This window comes from Meriones unguiculatus, chromosome 17, assembly GCF_030254825.1.
Source record: "Meriones unguiculatus strain TT.TT164.6M chromosome 17, Bangor_MerUng_6.1, whole genome shotgun sequence".
Lineage (NCBI taxonomy): Eukaryota > Metazoa > Chordata > Mammalia > Rodentia > Muridae > Meriones > Meriones unguiculatus.
In genome coordinates, this window is record NC_083364.1 from 19,337,613 (window position 1) to 19,353,190 (window position 15,578).

Sequence of the window (15,578 nt, forward strand, 5' to 3'; positions counted from 1 at the left end):
TTTTTTTTTTGTGGTGGTGGTACAGGAGTGTGTGTGTGTGTGTGAGAGAGAGAGAGAGAGAGAGAGAGAGAGAGAGAGAGAGAGAATTGAACTCAAGGGCCTGTACCCTCATCTTCTGTGCTTTTCCCTTTTCTTCATTTTGAGATGAAGGTCTCCCCATGCAGCAGGCTGGAGTTAAATTCACGGACATCTTCCTGTCTCAGCCTCCCATGTGCTAGGATGACAGTGGCTATTGTCATGACTAACATTCCATTTTTCTCTGTCACTTTCCTGGCAGGGCCCCTGCTCCAACTCTCCCTCTTTCTGGGAAAGTCCCCCAAATCCCCAGGAGGCTCTGGGCTCTTTTGGTGCTGAAGGGACTCCTGAGGCCTGGAGTTCCCGGACACTCCAGCCTGTCCCTGGGGGTTTCCTTGGGTGTTCTGACATGTCATGCACAGTTCAGAGTGTCCCTGGAGTTGGGGGCTATCTGGAGGCTGCAGTTGCTCCCTGTTGTCTGGGGCCTGAAACAGTTTGGGGGACTGTGGGTGGTGAGGGGGCACCACCCAGTCTCTAGAACAGTGTCCCCGTCTCTTTCTGTCCCACTTTCCCTGTGTCTCTGTTTCTGCTTCTCTGTCTCTCTCTGTCCCCTCCTCTCCCTGTGCCTCTGTCCTCTGCCTCATGGCCCTTCCTGGGGCTTCCCCATAGGCCGGAAGGAACGCCACCCAGTGACTTCTCCCTTTTGGGGCCCTCCCCCTACCCACTGCAAAGCCTTTCACACTCACTCACACACACATACACACACACACACACACACACACACAGCAGCTGGTGACAGCCAGGGCTCCTGTCACCATCACTATCTCCTGCCCCAAATCCTGGGTAACTGAGCCACACTGGGCAGGTCCTCACTGGGCAGGTCCTCATTCAGGGCCAGTCTCCCTGTGCGGGTCCCTCAACTCTGCTCCAGAGAACAGAGCCACAGAGCATGTCCCAGCTGCTCCTCCTGTCACTTGCCCTCTGGGCCAGCTGCTCCCCTGGTAATACAGGGACAGGTAAGTGGACACACTGGGGACTGAGGCACCTGGGCAGAGGGTACTAGCCCTCCACTTTCAGCCTCAGCTTTTATCTGGAGTCAGGCGGGAACTCACATCTATACCAATGGAACCTGTTCCTATTCAGCTATATGGATGGGGAAACTGAGGCACCGAGAGACAAAGCCTCATTTATTCAGGCAGAGGCACCTTTGAGCTTAGAGATTTGTGTTACCGGACAGTTGACTCTCAGCAACCTTGAAGCTTCACCTTTGTGAGTCAACAATGGTGAGTCAGAAACACTAGGAGATGCCGGGTGCTGTGGCGCACACCTGTCGTGCAGCACTCAGGAGGCTGAGGCAGGAAGCTCAGGAGTTCAAGGTTGTCCACAGTTCAAAGGCCAGCCTAGGCTACATAGACCCTCCTAACAAAGAAGAACAAAGGAAAAAAGAAATAGAGAGATAAAGAAAGAGAAAGGGGGAAGAAAAAGCTCAGTTTTCTCTTCTAGAAAATGAGTTCAGTTGAGGTCCTTGGGTTTTGGAGAAGACATGGAGCTCATGCTCCCATGCATAACAGGGACACACAGCGCACATGTAAGCTCACGCTCCTCTGTGTTCTGTGGCCCTAGTGGCTCTGAGCCAGCTCAGGGTGCGATGCCGTGCTTCTCGGTACCCCGTGGCCGTGGACTGCTCCTGGACACCGCTGTGGGCTCCCAACTCCACCACAGCCACATCCTTCATCGCCACTTACAGGTCAGAGCATGGAGAGGGTTCTGGACAAGGTGGGGAGTCAAAAGATTCCAGCGTCTTGATGGTTAGGATGTATTTTAAATTGCTACATACAGCAGATGTGATATGAAAGGGGTTTATTAGATGGATGTGGAGTGGGGAGAGAGAGAAGAGGAATGGGGAGGGTGCCCAGGAAATGGGGAGAAACCAAGGCAGAATGAGCAAGAGAAGAGAGAAAGCAGAGAGAGGGGAAAAAGAGGGGAATGAGAGACAGAGACACAGGAAGAGAGAGATTGTGGGGTGCCCCAGGAGAGAAACCAAGGCAGAGAGAGCAAGAGAGAGGAGCAGACATAGGACACTGTCAGAACCCTAAAGGTCCCTAAGGGCAGGCCAGCTGAACTGCCTACACAACATTACACTGATCTATTCAGGGTGGGCGGCAGCTTGGGCCTGTCTCTTAAACATCAGAGTGTGGGTGTAGGTATTCTAGGGAGTTCTTCAGAATCCACAGCCCCAGTGTTCCCCTGAGCATTTCGCCCCACGAGTGTCTCTTTCCCAAGGTCAGCTGTGGGTGGGCGGAGCCCCAGGGCCCCAGGAGCACCCACGTGCCTTTCGTGACTCCCCCAATGGTGCTTCCTACGCAGACTGGGTGTCACCGCCGCGCAGCAGAGCTGGCCCTGCCTACACCCGACCCCACAGGCCACCTGGTGCACCATCTCCCACGTGCACCTGTTCTCCATGGTGCCCTACGTGCTAAATGTCACTGCGCTGCACCTCAGCAGAGCCCGCAGCAGCCTCCTGGCCTTCGTGGCGGAGCGGATCAGTGAGTCTCTGCCCTCCCCAGTCCTACCCAGTTCCCACAGCCTCCAGCCCAGCTCCACTCCAGCCTCACAGGCCTCCTGCTGCTCCCCAACACCCAGGGTTCCATCCTACCCCAGGGCCTTTGCAGAGCTTCCTTCCTTGGCCTTCTTAGGTCTCTGTTCAGGTGTCAGCTTCTCGCTGAAGCCTCCCCAAAAGTGTATTATTAAACACAAGTGTCTGTTAAGAAAGGAGGAAAGCCAGGGGTGGTGCTCAGGCCTTTAATCTCAGAGGCAGCAGACCTATGAGAGTTCAGGCCAACCTGCTCTACAAATCATGCTCAAGGGAAGTCAAGAGAGTCTCAAAAAGGAGGAGCAGCAGCTGAGGAAGGTCAGTGAAGAACTACCTGCCCTCACAGGGATAAACATGGAGTCTCCACAGGGTCTGACTACTCCAGGCCTAGGTATCTGCTCAACAGGAATAAAAATGTTCATCTCTACAAATCCGTGGCAACCTTATTCACAGCATCTAGAAGGGGACAGCCCAGTGCCACGTGTCCTTCTGTGGATGGATGGACACACAATGTCCATCTACACAGAGGAACATTACTTGGCCCTAAAGAAGAATGAGATTCTGCTGCCAGCCAGTGTGGAGGAACCTTGAGGACACTGTGCTCAGTGAGCACCCCAGATATAAACCACAGTGTGGGCTGCAGGACAGGGAATCAGAGACAGGAGAACTGTGGGTGCTGAGCGCCCCAGAGGGACAGGAGAGGGCTTATGGGTGTAGGGCTTGTGTTGGCATGAAGGAGTTCTAGGAGCAGGCAGAGTAACGACAACACTCACTACACAACTCTTCAGCACAGTCCTGAGGGATCCAGAACGGTGTCTCAGAAAAGCCCTTCAGCCCACTGAGAACTTGCACTCTGAAACTTTCTCTGCCTGTGTGAGCATCATGACTTCTTCAGCAGTGATGAGAATGATTCAGCAAATGCTTGTTCCTTGAGCAGATGGATGAATGAGTGAATGAATGCATACCTGACTTTATGAGTGCACAATGAATGCATGGATGATTTAATGAATGACGCATGACTGACATAATGAGTGCGTAATAGATGCATAAGTGACATGAGTGAATTAATGAATGAATGACAGGAGTGAGTGCATAAACATTTGAATGACTTAATAAATGAGTGAGTGAGTGAACGGATGAATGCATGAATGATAGAGTGAATGAGTCAATGACCTTTTGGTGGAAGAAATGAGTGCCTTCATGACTTAATGAATCAATGAACACATGAATGAGTGTATAAACAAATAAAAGAAAGTGAATGAGTTAATGAATCCATGAACAGATCTGCACTAGAACCAACAAATAATTAAATGTATCCGTGAGCAGATGACTGAGTAAAGGAGTGAATTGGTGAAGGATTTAATGAATAAGTGAAGCAATGAAGTAATGGTATAAATGGACGAGTAAAGGACGGAGGGAGTGAATGAATGGGTGTCTGCGATGAGAGTGACTGTATGCATGAATGAGAGTAACGAATGAAGGAATGAAGGAATTAGCACTTGATGGATGAACCAGTGGAGCTGCTCCTGACCCAGCCCCTGCTCTACGCAGTCAAGCCCGATCCTCCGGCAGGCGTGCGGCTGCGCAAAGCTGGGCAGAAGCTGCAGGTGCTCTGGCATCCCCCTGCCTCCTGGCCCTTCCCGGACATCTTCACTCTCAAGTACCGAGTCCGCTACCGGCGCCACGGCTCATCCCACTTCCGCCAGGTGAGGCTGAGGGGCAGGGGGATCAGACACATGGTCTGGGAAAGGCAAGAGCCCCAGGGAGCCCAGAGGTGGACGCTGGGTGAGACTGGGTCCCACTGGGAAGCCTCCTGTCTCTGCCTCTCACCTCTCTGTGGGAGCGCTGAGACTAGAGATGTGATTCTGCTGCTGGCTTCACATGCTTGCTGGGGATTCGAACTCACAGCAAGTGCTTTACCCACCAAGACAGCTGCCAGCGCCCCGCTGCATCACGGTCCTTCCCACTTCCTCCCTGCAGTGACCTGACATCCTCTCTCCCTACAGGTGGGACCCATTGAAGCCACGACCTTCACCCTCAGGGCAGCGCAGCCCCATACAAAATACTGTGTCCAGGTATCAGCCCAGGACCTCACAGGCTATGGGAAACCAAGTGACTGGAGCCTCCCTGGGCAAGTAGACGGGGCGCCCCAGAAGCCCTGACGAGGAACAGGGTCCTTGATGTCAGATCCTGATGTCCTCTACTTGAAGGTGGCTGGGTGGCCTGGCCTGGCTTCAAATCCTGACATTGCATATGCTGAGCTGCTCGGAAGTATACGATAATTAAACTCTCCGGACCTCAATCTCCAAACCTGGGGGGATGATCTTTCTCCTTCCACCAGTGCGGGGCTTCGTAAACTGTAAATGTGATTTAACCAGAAGAACCAATTAAATAAGAATTATTACTCTTGTCATCATCATCATTTGTTTTTTTTGAGACAGGGTTTCTCTATGTAGCCCGGGCTGTCCTAGAACTAGCTCTGGAGACCTGGCTAGCCTCGAACTTATAGAGGTGTGTCTGCCTCTTCCTCCTAAGGTATGGGATGAATTATTATTAATTATTGTCTGACAATAATTATTATTAAAAGTAAGATTCATAGTGTCTTTGTCCAGTTTTAAAATTTAAATATTTTATTTCCAAATATGTGTATGGGGGTATGTGCAGTGCCTATGAGGCCACAAGAGGGTGCCAGAGCTCATGAAGCTGGAGTAACAGGCGCAGGGTGGCTGCTGGGTCTACACTTGAAGAGCCGGTGCTCCAGCACTGGAACACCTTTCCAGCCCTGCTTGTCCATTGTGTCCACGCAGTGAGTGACTGTGGGTTGTCTGTGTTCGTGTGCACACAGCACACCTCAGGACCTCAGACCTACAAGGCAGGCACTTCACCTACTGAGTCATCTCCCCAGGCCCCCAAACAAGGCCTTTAGGATGGACAGAAGTTGATGTAGCTCCAGGGTCAGGACCCTGGGAGGACCCAAAATGGTGCTAGCTTCCAGAAGGAACCCATGTGGTAAGTGCCTAAAAGTGAAGGGTTGGGGAGCATGTGGGTGGGGGGAAAAGGAGAGGACAGAGCAAGGTGCGAGGCCCTGCAAAAGGAAGGGGGAGGAGGAATTACCAGTAATTGAATGATGGGGAACACACAGACCATGAAATGAGACTAGCGGGGGAAATGGTAGCAAGTTTAAAGCCAGCCTGAAGACCCTGTCTCAAAAAGACCAAAAGAATAAGAAAAGAGGGAGGAGGAGGTGGGAGGAGGCATGGCTCAGGGTGGAGCACCTGCCTAGTATCCCCAGGTGAGGGACTGGGGGCAGGCTCAATGGTGGGGCTTGAAATAGTTTGTACACACAAATAATAAATAAACAAATGTAAAAACTATTCTATACCTGTGGTTGTGGTGCACACCTTTAATTCGAGAGGTAGAGCCAGGCGGATCTCTAAGTTTGATGCCATCCTGGTCAAAAGAGCGAATTCCAGGACAGCAGGGGGCTATACAAAGAAAGCCAGTCTCAAAAAAGCAAAACAACAACAATAAACAATTTTTAAAAAAAGAAAAAGTAAAAAGAGTTGGGCGTAGTGCCTCTTGTCTGTAACTCCAGCACTTGGGAGGCAGAGGCAGGAGGATCACTGACATTTCAAGGCCAGCCTGTACTACCTGATGAGTTCCTTTCTCACAAAAGAGAGAAAAGAAAAACCACAAACCAGTAACAAAACACAATGAAAACCGAACAGACCACTGATTCCAGATACTCAACAGGCTTGTAGTATGATTGCTGCAAACTTAAGGCCAACCTGGAATACAGAGGGCGTTCCAGTCCAGCCTGGGCATCCTGGGGAGAGGCTGCCCCAAAAGATTAGAGGGCTGGGTGGTGGCTCTGTGGTGGTGTCCTGACTTGTGCACCTTAGGTTCGATCCCCAGTACCAGAAATGAAGGAACAGAAGGCAGAAGCAGGATGATCTCTGTGAGTTCGTGGCCAGCTTTGGTGAGTTCCAGGACAGCCAGGGATACACAGTGAGACCCTGAGTTCGAAAACACGCAACAACAGAGCAGCAGTGTGAAACGAAACGTTATTACTCCCAGGCAGCGTTCTCCGCGAGACACAGATGCTCCCGGAACCTTTATTTAATGCTTCGTCTACCAGCACTCGGGAAGAGAGCGAAAACGCACTCGGAACTTTGATCGACAGAGATTGCAGCCAATGAGAACGGTAAAGCCGGTAAACTACAGCGAGTAAGACGGATGCGGAAGTTACGCTAGTGCGGCGCCCGGCCTGAGAAACACCAGGAGAACCAAAGGCTTGTTCGCTTGTTCGAGGACCAGGAAGCGAAATGTCGGAGCGGAAAGTTTTAAACGTAAGTGCTCAGAGTCTAGATATCCTATCGAGAGTGGGACTTGCAGGGGCTCTAAAAGACGCGTGTTTCCTTCCGGTCATTTTCTTTTGGAATTCCGCACACACACCCCGAGCACCCGCGCGCGGCTTTCCGTGGGCGGAGCTTCCAAAACTCTTGCCAAAATAAGCTAATGGGCGTAGCTTATGTTTCCTCGCCTTCCTGGTGAGCAACCAATCATCACCAGGGAAGCAGAGCTTATGTCACTTCATCCGATTGGTTTTTCCAACTATGCATCTTTTTTTTTTTTTTTCCCCTGAGGGCGGGATTGAGTTTTGTGGGCGTTCCCAGGTCAGGGAACGTTTTTTGGCGGCCTCAGTTCGTCCCAGTTTTTGTTAAATGCATATCCGAAATCTTTTGACTGCTTTTTCTACACCAGTTTGGGGTAACTGGAATGACTGTTTTCTCTCTTGAAAAATTTTACTTTACATTTCCTGGATTTGTTTTTTAAGTAATTTGTTTTGAGCAATGGTTTCACTATGTAGCCTAGAATGGTCTCAAACTCAGAGATCCACCTGCCAGAGCCTACCGGTTGCTGGGGGTTAAAGGCATGTACCCCTACACTGGACTCTATTCATTTTTTAAAGATTTGTTTATTTTTATTTTACGTTTTTCCTTCATGTCTGCCTGCGCCACACATGTGTGCAGTGCCCAGGCTGACTGTAAACTCACAGTTCTCCCGCATCAGCGTCCTAAGTGCTGGCATGACGGGTGTACACCATCATTCTTATCGGCACCCTGAAGTCTTAGCAAAGCTTCCTTCAAGCAGTGAGACAGCATCAAAAGCAGAATGTCTCCTTGTTGGTGGTCCCCACCGTTTCTTTTTGACCTTTTCATATGAGGGAATTTGTCTCTCTCCATCCCCCTGTCACAGGCTCCCAGGGGCTGGGGTGGTGGATATGGGCATTGGCATGACTCCTATAACCCAGAGTGGCTGTCCCTGTGTGTCTTATCCCAAGCACACAGAGAGGCTGGAAGCTTTTCTCCCTACAGAGATTGCCTGGCCAGATTTTGACCTTGGATGGTGTCTGGAAGCCTTCATGGTGCCCTAGTGCAGGCTAGACCACTATGGACAAAGCCTGGTTTATGTTGGGCCCCTGTTTCCTTACGAGTATCTAGAGTCTTCTGTGCTGGGCAAAGGGATCCACCCCCACTGCAAACCCTGGGCCTCTAGAACTTTCTCTGGAAGGCATGACACAGCTCAGGGAAGCAACCCACAAACATCCTATGATTGTCTGGGAGAAGGTTCTGGAAGCTTGGGCAATCTTCCTCCCTGTCCCAACTTATCATGGTTATGCTTCAAACAACCATCTCTGGGAAGGTGCCATCAGCTGAATCCTAGCGGATCCCTAAAACCAGGGTATCCTGGGTCCACTGACAAGGTTCCCAGACTGCATTTCTACCCATATGAGACCTGAGCACCAGAAACAGCAATACTCCCTTCCCCACAGAAATACTACCCACCTGACTTTGACCCGTCGAAGATCCCAAAACTCAAGCTACCCAAGGACCGGCAGTATGTGGTGCGGCTGATGGCCCCCTTCAACATGAGGTGAATCCCTGGGGGGGCAAGAGGCCAGGGCTGGGTCTCTCTCTGGAGAATAGGAAATAGGGATGAAATCCCCAATCTCTGGGAATCCCATGCCCCCATCACAGGGTCTCAGTGGACAGTCAGAGTAGCATTTATTTGTTGTTTTGGGGTTTTTTTGGTTTTCAAGACAGAGTTTCCCTTTGTAGCCTTGGCTGTCCTGGACTCAATTTGTAGACCAAGCTGGCCTCAAACTCACAGAGACCTGCCTGCCTCTGCCTCCCAGAGTGCTGGGATTAAAGGTATAAAATCCTTCTAATCCTTTCAAGTAGTGGCACTCCCTAATGACTAAGCGTTCAAATATATGACCCTAGCGGGGCCATTCTTATTCAAACTACCACTTCTCCAGCAGGTACCTACCATTGGGGGGTGGGTGGGCAGGCTCCTGGCATTCAAAGGCTAGTGGAGCAAAGGCTAGTGGAGCGTGGGGGTGATACCGATCATCTGATAGTCACACAAGGACACATGAGGCTGGCAGGGCAGGTAGTCTGCCACCTGGACAGTAAGGGAAGTGTTAGGATCTCAGGCTGTGAGGACTACAGGCAGAGCAAAGGTCCTGAGGTCGGACCAGGCTAGAGATGTTTGTAGGCACAGCAGTAAGGTGGCAAAGGGCAAGAAAGGAGGAGCGGCCAGGGTGCAGGATCTCAGAAGCTCCATATACCCAGACAGGGCAGTCCTTCGGGTGCTAGAGCAGAACACAGAGGCGCTCACATGCTGCCCTGGCTGCAGGTGTAAGACATGTGGAGAATACATCTACAAGGGGAAAAAGTTCAATGCACGCAAGGAAACTGTCCAGAACGAGGCATACCTGGGCCTGCCCATCTTCCGATTCTACATCAAGTGCACACGCTGCTTGGCCGAGATCACCTTCAAGGTAGGGGCTTTGTTCATTTGTTCACTACCTTTCCCTCTGAGGACATCCCACAAAGGTACAGAGCATTGGGGAGGTCCCTGCAGCAGGACCCCACATACACAGAAAAGCCTGCATGTGTGCAGGGTGTGGGATATATTTCAGGGTCAGAAAAAACATCATTCTGTGCTGGGGCTTTGCTTATTGCTTTGTTTAGGCAGTCTCATGTAACACAGGCTGGCCTCATACTCCTATGTAGTCAGGAGTCTGGTCCTCCTGCCTCCACATTTGGTAAAAGTCATGATTTTCTCTTGTTCTTTTGTGCTTCTTGGGATGGAGGCCAGGGCTTTACATGCATTTGGCAAGGGTTCTGCCTGAGCCACTGCCCAGGCACAAAAGCCAGAGGATTCTGGGAAAGACAAGAGAAGAGACATTCTCCTCTCCATTCTGCATCATTAGAGGCAGTGCTTTTTGTTTGGTTGCTTTTTTACTGTAAGCTTTTTTTCTTTGAGTTCAAAAAATAAGGTTTGATTAAAGTGAACAAAACGTAAGCCCGAAGAAGTTCCATTCTTATTTCACATATGTGAGCATCTGCCTGAAGGTTTGTGTACCACCTGTGTGACTAGTGCCCAAGAAGGCCAGAAGGGGGCGGGGTGGGAGGCAGCCCTGGGAGCTGGAGTTAAACCATGTGGGTGCTGAGTGCTGAACCCAGGTCCTCTGCAGTGCTAGCCCGTGCTCTAATCCCTGAGCTGTCTTCTAATCTGCTTATTTTTGAGCAAAGCCTTCTGTAGCCCAGGCTAGCTGCATGCTTCCCCCACCCAGACAGATGCACACCACCTCGGGTCCTCTGTGTCGTTTGCAAGAAGATAAAGCTAGATGAGCACGCAGCCCAGAGGTGTGGAGGCACTTGTCCAGAGGTTCACTGAGGGCAAGCATGGAACAGGGAAGGGAGCCCATGTGGGAGTCAGGTGTTCTGTGTTCTGGCTGCAGGATGTTCTGGGGGTGTGGGCCTTAGGAGGAAAGGCCCACACCACCAAGGAGTAAGCAAAGAGACTAGCAGAGGAAATGGAGAAGTGCATGCAGGAGCCTAGGTCACCACCCTGGAGCCCTCAGTGATAGTGTCCCCTCCCTCCCTTCCCTTGCCCTTGCAGACAGACCCAGAGAACACTGACTACACCATGGAGCACGGGGCCACACGCAACTTCCAGGCTGAGAAGCTTCTGGAGGAGGAGGAGAAGCGGGTGCAGAAGGAGCGTGAGGATGAGGAGCTGAACAACCCCATGAAGGTGAACCTTAGCCATAGCACTCAACTCTTGCACGCCCCTTCCACCCACACCCCTTCCCTGCCTCTACCCTTCACCCCTGTGCCCCTTCTCTCACCCCTGTGCCCCATCCAAGTGCTCCCTCACTGCCCCCTTGTTCCCTGTACCCCCTTCCTCCACCCACTCCTCTTACCTATCCCTACTCCCTCTCCCCACCCATGCTGCCTCTCCCCTCCCCTCCCCCTGCCCTCACCCACCCTTGCACCCTCTCACTCGCTCCTGCACCCCCAGGTCCTAGAAAACCGCACCAAGGACTCAAAGCTGGAAATGGAGGTGCTGGAAAACCTTCAGGAGCTAAAAGACCTGAACCAGCGGCAGGCCCATGTGGACTTTGAGGCCATGCTGTTGCAGCACCGCCTGTCACAGGAGGAGCGGAGACAGCAGCAGGAGGAGGAAGATGAGCGCGAGACCGCGTGAGCCAGCCCCACCCTTCTGGATCTTTCCACAACTTCTCCTCTCCTCAGCTGGGGGCCTCTCCTGTCCTGTTTTCTCAGGCTCTGCTATGGCCAGCTGCTGTGACCCATGGGACCCAGTGCTCCACAGCTGTCACTGTGGCTTTTTGTTTCGGTCCCAAAACTGTGGGTTTGAGATAGGGCCTCAGGCTGTTCTCAAAATCATTAAGTGGCCAAGAATGGTCTTGAACTCCTGATCCTCCTGCATCCACCCACAGTGCTGGGATGGTCAGTATGCTCCCGTTAGACATTTACTTATTTTTGTGGTGTTGGGTATGTGCCAGCCAAGTCTTCAGCCAGTGAACCACTGCCCTCAAAATTGTAAACATCGCCACCTGTTCCCGTTGCCCATGCCCTAAGAGTAGGAAGATGCAGGGGCCCCTAGCCACTGCAGCGGAGACCCCTAGGGACCACCCCATAGCAGGTTCTCACCATATCCATCCCATAGGGCCTTGCTGGAGGAGGCTCGCCACTGTAGGCTTTTAGAGGATTCCGACTCAGAGGACGAGGCTCCACCTTCCCGACCATTGGCAGCCACAAGACTGAACCCCACGGCCATCCTCAATGAGGTGAGCTGGGCCAGGGTGTGGGGTTTGGGTAGCCAGGCTGAATAGCCACAGAAGAAGTCATGAGCCGCAGGACAAACAGACCACAGTATGGCTGTTCTGCTCTACTTCCTGCTTCTGAGCCTGAGGCAGGGAATAGCCAGTCAACAGTTTACCAAGAACGGGGAGTCCCCCAGTCAGTCAGTCAGGTGCCTGTCACAAGCACAGGACCAGGGTTTGGCACACACCTGTTTTCTTTCTTTTTTTTTAAGTTTTGTTTATTTATTATGTATACAGTATTCTGCCTGCATATATACCTGCACGCCAGAAGAGGGCACCAGATCCCATTATAGATGGTTATGAGCCACCATGTGGTTGCTGGGAATTGAACTCATGACTTCTGGAAGGGCAGCCAGTGCTCTTAACCCCTGAGCCATCTCTCCAGCCTCTACATACACCATTAAATCCCGGCACCTCGGAGCAAAGTCAGGCAGAGCTCTCATGTTTGAGGTCAGCCTGGGCTACATAGCAAGACCCTATTTCAAAAAATAAACCCAGATGCAGCCCAACAGGCCTGGGATCCTGCATGGAGGAAGAAAAGACAGGAGGGTCTTGGGCTCTCCTGGGTAGGGTCCACAAGTCACTGAGAGACCCTGCCTCAAAAACCATGGTGGAGAGCAGCTGATGAAAACAGCCATGTTAGTCTGGCTCCCAGACATGAGTGCACAGAACCAGGAGCTGGCCCAAGAGGCTGTGAAAGGTAAAGGGCTCTCCCTAAGGCCCATCAGGGTCATGGGTGCATCCAGAACTTTGTAGCATCTCTGGCCCAGCTTTTGAAGGTTTCAGTACCTTTTGGCCTATTCCAACTTCCAGAGTGTTAGTCCAGCTGTGAGTGCCAGTGCACATGCTCCAGGCTTTGGAGGTCAGTGAGCAGCCTCCATCGTGGGGCCTTCCCCACCCTGACTGAGAAAGGGTCTCCTATGTGGCAGTTGTGTGCTCCAGGCCCACTGACTCCCAGGACTCCACCGCCAGGGTTACAGACTGATGCTGCTGTGCCTAGCTCTTCTGTGGGTGCTGGAGACTCAAATGCAGGCCTCACTGATCCTCCCATGTGGAGCCCAGACTTACTCTGGCTGTGATTTGTTTTGTCTTTCTTTGAAGCAGAGTTACACTCCACAGCCCAGGCTGGCTTCAAACCCAAAATCCTCTTGCTTCAGCCTCCCATATTACACCCCACTCCTTCACACCCCAACTTCATGTAACAGTGACGAGCACCTGTCATGTTATCAGTCAGGGAGGCAGCTACTGTGTGCCAGGAGCTCTTGGCACCACTAGGGAGACTGGTCAAAGGATTGTGGACCTGGGATATACAACACTTCTTGAGACCACACAGGGGGCACATACTTGAGCATAGGGATTGAGGGGTGGGTATGAGTTTCCAGGGTGAACGGACAGCAGATGAGAAGTCACGTGCACAGTGTGAAGTGGGGGGTGGGTCGTAGGGAGCTGTGTGAGAATCCGGAGCTAGGGTTGACTTGATAAGCAAACAGAGTTCTGCAGAGCCGGGTTAGGGAGGCCAGAGGGGCAACAGCTGTGCACGTCCCCACAGGTTCCAAAGACCAAAAGGAAGGCAGAGGGCCTAAGCAGCAGGGCACAGCTGGCTGCCTTGGTTGTGCCAAAGAAGGTGAAGATGGAAGCCATTGGGGGCTCGGAGCAAGTCCAGGCGCCCACCTCGGGTGAGTCCCCCTCAGCAGCCATGGTGGCAACCATGCATATCTGACACTGTCTAGAAACTTCATAGGCTGGGCAGGGGGAGGACTGACTCTCAGGCCAGGGACCAGAGTGAGGCCCCCTCTCTCTTAGTCATGGAGGCTCTTGGTGGCGCTTGGCCTTCATACTATCCCTGGGTCCTGTGGATACTCAAGTGCCCTAGGTAGGGTCTCTCTGGCCCAGTTTAGGATTGGGATGACAAAGTCACAGGGCCCTCCTATCTGGGCACACGCCCCTGGCCTGGGCCAGGCCTGACTTGTTTTCCCCACAGGTGCCCAAGAGAGCAGGAAGGCAGCTGACCCTACACCCCAGACACCTGGTGCCTCCTCCCTGAGCCAGCTGGGTGCATATGGGGACAGCGAGGACAGTGACAGCTGAGCCCCCCCGGTGGCGTCATAGACCCAAGAAGCCAGAGGAGATGGGATCAAGCGAAACACCGTCAGCAAAGGCCTCAGACTGCGTCTGCCGTGGCAGGGTGTGGGAAAGCACACATGGACGGACAGCTGGGTCCACTTCTCCATTCCTTGATTTATGCTGAGCCTGTTGGCCCCGTCCCTTCCTGCCAAGGATCTGAACACTCTGTGACATGGGGCAGAGTATAGGGCCCCTGGGGACCGTCTCCCAACCATACACAAGGTCTGGGCCTCTACCGGCAACACAGTAGCACTGTGTGAAATAGAAAATCAATTGAAAAACAGAACCACGTGGAGAGAAGCTACCTGACTGCAGAGGCCCACAGCCCAGCTTAAACCTGCCCGCCCGCAGAGGGCCGTACCTCAGACTTCTGCCACATGCCCTAGGCCTGGACCCTTAGCCTTTGTTCTGGTACCGTAAGACAATTACCAAGCCTGAATCTGTTGTATAGAACACAGTGAGCCAGGCACGGAGTGGAGGTGGGGAGGCATGTTTATGTAGCCAGGGCTAATCCCCGCCCCACCAATGCTGGGATTAGAGCCATGAACCACCAAGCTGATCTTAAGCCTGAAATGTTTGTGTTGGAACCTGCTTTTCCCCTGGGGATTCCTACTTCTCACACCCAGTGTCTGGGATTGGGGGGAGGTTTGCTCCTTCTCAAGCCAAGAGCCAGGGCACCCTGGGGTCTGGTGCGAGCCTTCCCCCACTGACCTCTGCTTCCACAGCTCTGCAGCTGTCATCGTGTCCTCAGGAGTTGTCAGGTCTACTCTGTCACCTCCTCTGTCAGCTCCCTGGGGTCCCCTGGCAACAGGAGCCACTGGAATAAAGCCAGTTCCCAGCACCTGTCCTGGGTACTCAGACACTGGCTCTACCAGCTTCCCCATGGCCCTTTGCTCCTTGCTGGTCACAAGCCTAGCCATTGCATGGTGACACAAAACTGCCTGGTTAAGGGGTGGGGTGGCACGCTACAATTGTATCTTTGAGGTCTTTTTATCCTGGACAACACTGTCTCCAGCAGGCTGTAGGAGCTGGGCCTCACCCGCAGACTGGGGCTCTGGAGTCAGAGCTATGCTTCCGTCAGCTGGGGACCTTGAACGTCAGTGACTTGCCTCTTCCTTCAGGCTATGAGCACAGGGAAGCAAGTGTGTACTTCCATCAGATTGGAGACCCAAAAGGCAGGTTCACACCTCCCTCGGGATAGGAGCCTTCCTACAGCACCTCCAGACTGGAGGCTTCCCGGGCAAGCCCTGCATCTACCATTGGACTGCACTAGGCAGGACCTGTCTTCCTAGTGGCCAGAGCGTTTGGGTCCCCTACACACACTTGCCTGGGTCATTGGGTTTTATTATTATTATTATTATTATTATTATTATTATTATTATTATTTATACAACATTCTGCCTGCACACCAGATCTTACTATGGATGGTTATGAGCCACCATGTGGTTGCTGGGAATTGAACTCAGGACCTTTGGAAGAACAGTAAGTATTCTTAACCTCTGAGCCATCTCTCCAGCCCTGGGTTTTGTTTTTGAGACAGGGTTTCTCTGTGTAGCCTTGGCTGTCCTGGAACTCTGTAGATCAGGCTGGCCTCGAACTCAAAGAGATCTACCTGCCTCTGCCTCCCAAGTGTTGGGATTAAGA

The 15,578-nt window shown here is 52.3% G+C and overlaps 2 protein-coding genes across 2 annotated transcripts; both read left to right on the forward strand.

The window, feature by feature from the left end:
- The first annotated feature begins 597 nt into the window (after positions 1–597).
- Positions 598–5,024, forward strand: Ebi3 (Epstein-Barr virus induced 3). The gene is made up of 5 exons (XM_060370875.1): positions 598–1,031; positions 1,639–1,762; positions 2,383–2,561; positions 4,160–4,314; positions 4,615–5,024. The coding sequence occupies exons 1-5, from the start codon at positions 965–967 to the stop codon at positions 4,768–4,770; spliced, it is 681 nt and encodes a 226-aa protein (XP_060226858.1). The 5' UTR covers positions 598–964; the 3' UTR covers positions 4,771–5,024.
- A 1,746-nt stretch (positions 5,025–6,770) lies between these two features.
- On the forward strand, positions 6,771–14,775 carry Yju2 (YJU2 splicing factor homolog). Its single transcript, XM_021632899.2, has 8 exons — positions 6,771–6,957; positions 8,445–8,545; positions 9,311–9,455; positions 10,583–10,717; positions 10,985–11,166; positions 11,654–11,774; positions 13,360–13,486; positions 13,792–14,775. The coding sequence occupies exons 1-8, from the start codon at positions 6,934–6,936 to the stop codon at positions 13,896–13,898; spliced, it is 942 nt and encodes a 313-aa protein (XP_021488574.1). The 5' UTR covers positions 6,771–6,933; the 3' UTR covers positions 13,899–14,775.
- Positions 14,776–15,578: the final 803 nt, after the last annotated feature.

Excerpts from the sequence above, each read along its gene's own strand:
- Ebi3 (XM_060370875.1), top strand. The coding sequence starts at position 965 with ATGTCCCAGCTGCTCCTCCTGTCACTTGCCCTCTGGGCCAGCTGCTCC. Across the intron at positions 1,032-1,638 it reads CCCTGGTAATACAGGGACAG|TGGCTCTGAGCCAGCTCAGG; the intron begins GTAAGTGGACAC and ends CTGTGGCCCTAG. Across the intron at positions 1,763-2,382 it reads TCCTTCATCGCCACTTACAG|ACTGGGTGTCACCGCCGCGC; the intron begins GTCAGAGCATGG and ends CTTCCTACGCAG.
- Yju2 (XM_021632899.2), top strand. The coding sequence starts at position 6,934 with ATGTCGGAGCGGAAAGTTTTAAAC. Across the intron at positions 10,718-10,984 it reads AGCTGAACAACCCCATGAAG|GTCCTAGAAAACCGCACCAA; the intron begins GTGAACCTTAGC and ends CTGCACCCCCAG. Across the intron at positions 11,775-13,359 it reads CCACGGCCATCCTCAATGAG|GTTCCAAAGACCAAAAGGAA; the intron begins GTGAGCTGGGCC and ends ACGTCCCCACAG.